This window comes from Galeopterus variegatus, unplaced genomic scaffold (assembly GCF_000696425.1).
Source record: "Galeopterus variegatus unplaced genomic scaffold, G_variegatus-3.0.2 Scaffold3055, whole genome shotgun sequence".
In the NCBI taxonomy this organism is placed as follows: domain Eukaryota; kingdom Metazoa; phylum Chordata; class Mammalia; order Dermoptera; family Cynocephalidae; genus Galeopterus; species Galeopterus variegatus.
This window is the reverse complement of record NW_007729166.1, coordinates 86,756-95,906: the sequence shown is the minus strand read 5'-3', so window position 1 is coordinate 95,906 and position 9,151 is coordinate 86,756. Positions and strand designations below refer to the sequence as shown.

General features: G+C 45.5%; 1 protein-coding gene across 2 annotated transcripts in view; it reads right to left on the bottom strand.

Moving 5' to 3' along the window:
* Positions 1 to 425: 425 nt before the first annotated feature.
* EXTL3 (exostosin-like glycosyltransferase 3) overlaps positions 426 to 9,151 on the bottom strand; it is a 65,029-nt gene continuing 56,303 nt past the window's right edge. For both annotated transcript variants that reach the window (XM_008583825.1, XM_008583826.1), the window contains exon 7: positions 426 to 3,465. In XM_008583825.1, coding sequence (XP_008582047.1) covers positions 3,256 to 3,465 — 210 coding nt within the window. In that variant the 3' untranslated portion in view covers positions 426 to 3,255. The remainder of the gene's footprint in view (positions 3,466 to 9,151) is intronic.

Below are 9,151 nucleotides of genomic sequence, written 5' to 3'. Positions count from 1 at the left end.
GAGAAGGGAGGGCTTCCTGAAGGTGCTGCTAAGCACCTTTGTGGACAGTGGGTTGGCACTCAAAACAGGTAGAATGCAGAAACAGCCACCAAGAAGCTGACAGTATTTTACCCCAATAACTTTTTCATTGTGTGCCATCCCACGTCCCACTTAAATCAGTTAACTGTCACATAGGTTCCTCTGTCTAGTAAAGATGACTAGTCCCAGAAACGGCACAGGCAAGGCTGCCTGGCTTGGTGCCTGGTCAGCACCACCTAGGGCAGGCAGCAGGACACTCACTACAGGACTGAACCACAGGCCTGGTCTCACACTGTGGGTGGTCCCAGCTGGCCGTGCACTGGGGGCCACCTGCAAGCAGGCAGGCACCTTCTCTCAGGTCATTCTTCTGTCCCTGCTGAGGAAAATCACAAATGACATCCAAGCTATTTGAGCTTAAAGTCTCCATTTATTTTTATTTTCCTTTTTTTTTTTTTTTAACAAAAATCCAACATAAGACCATTGTGCTCACGATAGGAAAAGGAGTGGGGTGGATGGACGTGGCATGGATATCAAAGAGTTTGCCCCTGAAAGTACCACACTGCACACCAGGAGCTCCCCGTGCACACCCAGGCGGTACTGGAAGGGCGACCCCATCCTCCCAGACAGGACCCCACTGATCCGTAAGCCTGAGCTTGAGGCGAGTCCAGACCAGACCGAGTGCCACTGCCAGGGGAGCAAACACACAGAATGTCCTGAGGAGCACCCTGGGGCGGCTGTCGCTCAGGTGGACGACCCTCACGGGGAGGAGCAAACTGGCTCACTGGAAAACAGATGTCCTGGGCCCCAGGAGGTGTCACCTATGGACAACCAGGGAAACTCGTGGGGTCCACAGAGCTGACTACCTGTTTCGGGTGAGTCACATGGGGCACTGCCTGTGGTGAGCAGCATCGGAGGACGGCCCTGGGACTCCCCTGAACCCCTCACAGCACAGCCAGCCTCCTTCAGGAGCAACCAACCAGGCAACGCACAATGTCCCGCTGCCCTGCGCCCCACGGAGGAGCATCCTTTAGGAACATGGCCACTGTCCACTAGGGCCTGCCAGCTGGAGTCCTTCAAGTCAGTGTGCCTTTCAGGTCCTTGTTTGAAGCTCTGACACTAGAACCCTCCCTGCAGCACATTGTGATCTTATCCACAATCTCAGACCACTCAGCTATTCATGGATTGACCATGAATTCAGGGAACCAACAGTTTGGCTCCACCTAAGGGGGTCCCACCACACAGACTGCTCCTTTCCCGCCAGGTCCCCCTGAAAGTCAGTTCATGAATTCCTCACATTAAAAAAAATATATGAAATAGCAGCCACGTACATAGCGCAAAACACCACACTCTTTGGCTCCCCCGAGGGAAGAAGGCTACTGCTAACAAGTGAAGTCAGAAGGCAAGGAAAGGGCAGGAGAAAGTTGGGGTGCAGGGAGTCTGGACCCTCTGCTCGGGTGCTGGGAAGCCAAACCAAATCTCCCAGACACTGCCTCAGCGGGAGAGCTATAATTCAGTGCCAGTGGGAACCTCTGGAGACGGTCTGCTACTGACAAGCACTCCCTGAAGCCAAGCTGGACCCACAGCAGCTGTACCTACAGCAAAAAGACTTGCTTCAAGATGACACTTGAAGATAACCCACCTAGTACAGGCAAGTCACAGAAAAACGTACCCCAAGAAATGGAAGCACAGGGTGTCGAGGTCTGGGGAAGACAGAGCCGGCTGAAGGCATGTGCATGACCAGGACAGACCTGAGCTTCTGGTCGCTTGCTGGAAACCTACACGCAACTCCACTTCAAGAAAGCAGGGTTAGGAAAAACAGCAGAAGTCATGGGTTTAATCCCTGACAGATGCCATTAACACCCTCTTCGGTTCCCCTACTGCCACCACAACCAAAAATATTAGCTCATTTCCATTTCAGCCCAGGAAACAGAAATTTAAACTAGGAAGTGAAAATGGTAATGTGGAGTGTGAATGCCTGACTAAATTCCAAGGCTGAATTTAAGCTCGCATAGCAAACCACAGGCTGCCATGTTCTAGCACATACCAGACCTCAGGGCGTCCTAGAGCTACCTGGGATTAGGGGTCCAAACACCACAGGGAACACAGGATGGAGATCAGACGAAGGGGACAGGGAAGGTGAATTTCACCAAGGTATTTATCCCAAGGCGGGTGCCTTGCTGTGAGACTTCCCGGCCAGCCGGGTGGGATCCTCAAAGAACGTTCGTTTGTTCAACACCAAGAGTAGGCCTCCCTGCAAGCCACTTCAAACCACAGCTGCAAGTGCAGCCTGCAGGTTTTCCTGTTCTTTTACCCAAGAGTGGACACCATAGGGAAGCCCGAAGCCTGAAGCACATGTTTTTAACAGGAGAAGGACAGAAAAAGCCATCTGTGAGTGCAGGCCTCAGGCCTTGTTCCTTCTTTGTTCTTCTTTCTCAAATAGGGGAGAGAATAGGACAGCAGGGACTGTACAGGACACACTTGGCCTAATGATGAATCCTCAAAACCCACGGGGCCCCGCCAACAGAAGCTGAACTGCTCCCACAGCGCAGGTCCTCCCTGGGGTTCTCATGAGAGGAGAATGCGAGTTAGAGGTGGTGGCCAGGACAGAAAGGGAAGGAACAGCCAGCAGGTCTCATCCTGTGAAGGCCCCAGGACAGGGCCTAGTCCACCCTTTTCTTGCTTCTGCAGATAGCCCTGGGAGCATAGGAGATGACCCTAAAGGACAGGCCGGCGAACACAGCCTGGAGGGTCCCTAATTTTGTGGGATAGGCAGCAATTTCAAACTCCCCCTGCCAGATATATATATCTATGTATATGTACATGAGTGTGTGCACACACACACATAAATGTATATATACACACACATATATATAAATAAGCCTTAAATGGCAAATCTGAAACTTTCTCTTTAAATAATAATATTTGTTAATGAATTTAAAAACCACAAACCAGCTGTCCTGGGCTTATGAGCTATGTGAGTGACTCTCCGGAGTCCCCACGGTCCTTCAGTGCACGCTGTCAGTCAGTGCCCTGCGCAGGGAAGCCCGGGGTCGGCTGACCGGGCTCTGGGCCTAGTGTGACTGGCTTCTCCATAAACGCAGCTACTTCTCTTCCACTCCTCCTGCTGCCTCTCCCAGCAGAGGGTCTGGGCCACCCACCCAGCGGATGTCCCCAAGGTCTTCCAATGCCTGGGAACCGTAGGAGCCATCTGCCTCGCCCTGCTCGTCCCCTCTGCCCCTAGATGAACTTGAAGCACTTGGTCTTGTCATGGGGCAGGCGGGTCTTGAAGAGCACAGAGTCTACCCTGAACTGAGTGTACAGGAGGGGCATGTAGCCATACACCTTGACAAAGAAGTTGATGCACTTGTGCCGCTCGTGAAAGTGGGAGTCATCGTGGGACAGGGCCTGAGGACATCCTGGGCATCGGAAAGTCCAGCGGGAGGTCACCTGTGAACAGGGAAGAGAGCAGAGCATGAGGATCACGGTGCTAATACCGATGGAAACCTTGCAGCTCAGCAACCCAACGCCCCCATTTCCTGGGTATGGTCCATCCTGGAACAAAATTCCTCTCCAGCTGTGGACATGTGAAAGCTACAGAACAAGCTGTCTGCTGTAAAAAAAATGGTGGGAGAAATAGGAAGGAAAAAAGGGGTCATGGGTCCCAAACAAGTCCAAAACCCAGCAAGCCAAATTCCATTCTATTTCAAGGCCTGAGAATCTGTGGCTCAATGATCTGGCAGCTGAGGACGTGCCCTCACTCTCTGGAACCTAGGAAGTGATGGCTCTGTCCCCTGGGCCTGCCCCTCTGAGTCCTTCCCATTACTTGAAGCACATAACATGTAAGCAGCCAAGCACTCTACTGCCCTGTTCCTGCCTGTTGAAGCCAGAAGTCTCATAGCCTTCTTCTTTTTCTTTTTTTTTTTTAAAGATGACCGGTAAGGGGATCTTAACCCTTGACTTGGTGTTGTCAGCACCACGCTCTCCCAAGTGAGCCACGGGCCGGCCCCTTGATAGCCTTCTTTCACTTTGTCCTGTCTCTGTCCCATTTAGTGTAAATCTACAGGGTTCCTGGGTTCTGGAGGCTAGAAATCAGAAATCAAGGTGCCAGCAGGTCCATCTCCTCTCTGAAGGCTCAAGGGAATGATGGGCTCCATGCTTTTCTCTAGCTTCTGCTGTTGCTGACAGTCCTTGGCATTCCTCGGCTCATGGACACATCACTCCACCCTTGGTCTCCACTGTCACGTGGTGTTCCTCCTGTGTGTCTCTGGCTCTACGTCTTTTCTTCTCATGACAGCAGTCTAATTGGATCGAGGGCCCACCTACTCCAATATCACCTCATCTTAACTTAATTACATCTGCAAAGACCCTATTTCCAAACAAGATCACATTCCCAGGTTCTGCACTCACAGGTACACATTCAAGAACAGACAATTCCAATGTTACTAAAATTCTTCCATAATCAGAAGAAACGGGGGGGACGTGCCCCAAATCACAAGACTAATTTCAATTTTCATGCCAAAACGAGAAATAATACTAGAAAGGAAAAATCTAAGCTGACTTTACTCATGAACACTGAGCATTGTAAACAAAATACTAGAAAGCCAAATCCAGAAATTTTTTTTTTTTTAAATGTGATGTGTTTATGTGTTTATCCAAAGAAAGCATGAATGTCAACACAACACATTAAGGACAAAACAAACGACTATAGCAATAGATAATAGGAAACACCCTCGATAAAATTAATTGCTCATTATAAAGATTCCTAGCAAACTAGGAATGGGAAGAAACGTCATTAAGCTAAAATTTTAAAATAATAAGCAAACATCACCCTAATAATGTAGTATTTAAAGCAGTCCTTAAAAATCAGGGACAAAACAAAGATGCCCACAATCACCATTTCTGTTCAATATTGTACTGGAGTTCCTGGCTACTGCAAAAAGGAAAAAATAAAATGGTTTATTAGGATTAGAGAGGAAGAAACAAAACAGTCTTTTGCATAAGGGATGTAATGATTGTCTACATAAAAACACCCACAACAATCAATACATTTTTTATATTAAGAGTTTTAGCAAGTTTGCTAGATATAAGAAATAAAAGTAAATAGTTCTATAATATAACAAAAAGAAAATGTAACTTTTAGAAAATACCACATAAGCAGCAACGAAATACATAGGGTAGTTAGAAATAAATCTAACAAAAGATGTTCAAAGACGTTTACTGGAAAAATATTATGACACTTTATAGCTTAGGGACTATACAATATTTCCTGGGAAGAATCAATGTTTTCAAGACAGCAGCTTTCTCCATTTCACCTACAGACTCAACTCTTATCAAAATCCAAACTGCGGGCTGGCCTGGTGGCGCACTGGAGAGTGCTCCGCTTGGGAGCGCAGTGGCGCTCCCGCTGAGGGTTCGGATCCCATGTGGAGACCGGTTCCCGCTCACTGGCTGAGCGCAGTGCGGGCGCGACACTGAGGGTTGCTATCCCGTTGCCGGTCCCCGGTACGGGCGCGACACCGAGGGTTGCGATCCCGTTACCGGTCAGTAAAAAAGACAAAAAGGAAAAAAAAAAATCCAAACTGCATGTGTGTGTGCACGTGCGCACATGTGCACATGTGTGTTGACAAGCTAATTCTAAAATTTATATGGGAGGAAAGAAATCCAAGAAGATACAAGATGCTTTTGAAGTATAAGATTAAGGTGAAGGGACTTGTCATCCGAATGTAAAAACTAATTCCAAAGCTGTAACAATTACTGTGGTTTGGCACAGGGACAAGTGGGCTTAGAGGACCAAATGCAGACTCCTTAAACAGAGCTGTGTACACAGAGATGCTCGACTGACGACAGAACCACTAGGGTGCAGGTGGACCCAAGCAGCACAGTAAAGCCAGCTGTGAGACAGAACAAGACTGGTCCCTACCTCACACCACACACAAAAGTCAGGACGCATGATTTAAATACAAAAGGACAAACGGAAAACACCTACGAGAGCAGGAGAGGAGTGAAAAGACACTTCCACTTCGGGTTCTGGGCCAGTGAAGATGAACACAGCCCCAGGCATCGGCGCTGACTACACTCACAGGCCGATAGCTGAGTGCTGGAAGAGCAGAGTGCAGAGGACGGCTCAGTTTGATTTCATTTACATGAAGTTCAAAAATGCTAATATTTAGGGATAAGTACATACATGGCAAAACCGTGTTTTTTTAAAAGGGTGAGGGAAAAGGGGGAAGGAGATTTTGAAAACAATATGCAGGATGGTGACTGTCTATGGAGGGAGGGAGGGAGAGGAATGAGACTATGGAGGATACAGAATGTGTGGGTACCGATAGTGCTTTACTTATTTTGATTGCACAGGTGTTTAAACACAGGATGTATATTTAAAAAATTACACATTATATTAAACATCATGTACATATATATGAATAAGGCACTTCCATGTACATGAAACACTTGCTACTACTGATGTAATAAGATATATAAATGAAGTGTTATTTTTAAAACAAAGGAAGAAAGACATTAACAAACATGCACACCTACCAGGTTTGCCACATATTAACATTTTGCCCTATTCATTTCAGATTATATATTCTTTTCCTTTTAAAAAAAACAAATAAAACGTTCCAAATAGAGTTGCTGCCTTTTGTGCCCGCCCCCGCCATCACAGGACACCTAACTCTGCAGTTACAATACTGGAGAACACCAGCCTTTCTCCAGAACAGAGGCACCACCCATACACCCGCCAGCACGGCAGAGCAGTTTCCACCTCGGCACGTCCTAACGCTCGGTACTGTCACACCCTCATTTCTGCCTGTCCGATGGTTATGAATGGCCTCCCACTGCTTCAATTCACATTTCCCTGATGATTACTGAAGCATCTTTCCATATGTTTATTAGTCATTCATGTTTCTACTTCACCGAATTGCTTTTTTATATACTTCACTAGTTTGTTTACTAAGTTGCTTTTTTCTCATTCTGGGAATTCTTTTTCTTTGGGAACACAAAAATACTCCCTTCCGGGCAAGCCGGTTAGTTCAGTTGGCTAGAGTACCGCCTTGTAACACCAAGGTCAAGGGTTCAGATCCCAGCCCGGCCCATCACCCCACCAAAAAATTTTTAAAAATCCCATACTTCTAGTTTGTATTAGAAGTTTATTTTTTGGCAGCTGTCCAGTACAGGGATCAGGACCAAAACCCTTGACCTTGGGGTTACAATGCCATGCTCTAACCAACTGAGCTATCGGCCAGTCTTGTAACAGAAGTTTTAAAGTTTATTCTTCACATTTAGTTCATGAATCCACCTGTGTATGGCATATAATGTATTTTTTTCCATACAGATAAAATTGTCCCAGCTTGCATTTAGAAATGCCACCTCTATCGTATATCAAGTTTCTATAAATGCAGGGTCTGTTTCTGGACTTTACACTTTGTGCCACTGGACGACCCTGTACCAATATCTGACTGTCTTAATTATGTAATTTTGTCACCATTCATGATTTCTGATAAAGCAAGACCACACCTTCTCATTCTTATTCACTAGTATCTTGGCTATTCTGGTCCTTTGTCCTTCAATACATATTTGAGGATCTGCTCATCAAATTCCACGTCAAACTAAGTCAAAAAAAATTTCCTAATAGCATTTTGATTAGTTACATTGAAATTTTAGATTTGGGGAGAACTTTTGTCCTGATGATACAGTCTCTCCCCATCCATAAATATGAATCTAAACTCTATCCACATTATTCAGTGGGTAACCTTGTCTTACTACTGACTTGAATGGGAATCTTCTAAAGTTTCATCAAGTATAATGTTCACTGCAGTATTTGTACTTTTAATCAATTCTGGAAAGTTTTCACATTGTATTTTTCAAAGGTGCCTCTCCCCCATTCTCTCTATTCTTCCTGCTGTACTCCTGCTGATTTTTTGTTGAACCTTCTCCTTATGTCCTCATGTCTCTAACCTCTAATTTTCCATCTCTTTGTATCTCCCTGATACGGTCTCAAAATTTTCTTTAAATTTATCTTGTAGTTCATTAATTTTCTTTTCAGTTATGTCTGATTTTTTTATACCAGCCACAGAGATTTTTTAAACTATAATTTTCTCTTTTTGGTGGCTGGCCAGGACAGGGATCTGAATCCTTGACCTTGGTGTTATAACACCACACTCTAACCAACTGAGCTAATGAGCTGGCCCTTAAAACCATAATTTTCATTTTCAGTAGTTCCATTTAGGTCTTTTGAATCCATTTATTCCTTTTTCTTAGTAATTGGTTGCATTTTTATGATTTCAATTCCTTTAGATCTTCATTTATTTTAAACCTACTTATTTATCTCTATCTAATGGTTTTATTATCTGGAATTCTTGGAGAACTAACCTTACTATTTATTATGTCTAGTAATTCTTGCTGCTTATGAACAACTATGTCCTCATGTGGCCAGTTATTTTAGATTTCAAGTTCACCTTCAATGAGGCTTTATCTGTGGGTAACCTTTGGGGTCTGAGGTGAGCAGTTGGAAGGAATTTCTCTTCATAGCAGTTTTTTATTTCTTATTCGGTCAAATGGTCCAGGGATATCCATGACTAGATCTAATTTTTATGGATGGTGAGTCCTTAAGCCTATGAGGCTCAGACTATTTGAAGTTCTCCATCCATACTTTTCTCCCCAACCCTGCCCGAATCCAGGTTAAAACAAAACATGTTGCCCATCATCTTCCTGGGGCAACGGGTAGGAGGTCCCAGTTCTACGGTCTGCCTTTAACAGGCCCAGAGGTTCTTCTCTCACAGGATAGCAGCTCCACCCAGGGTGGACTCAGTGACACCTCACAGGCTCTGATTTTTAGGTCCTCTTCCTTTCTGGCAGTTCTCTTACTTTTTTTTTATGAGCCCACCTATGTACTAAATAAAGTGTTTGTTACATGTAGTGAGCAGGTTTGTAGGTTACCTAGACCACTATGTTACCAGAACCAGAAAATTTGCTGTCTAGTTTTTAAAAAGCAGGCTACCAAAAAGTGTAGAAATTTTAAAAATAAAAATGAAAAAGTCACCACCGCATGGGCCGGCCCGGTGGCGCACTGGATGGTGCGCCGCTTGGGAAGCGCGGCGGCGCTCCCGTCCGAGGGTTCGGATCCCACATACAG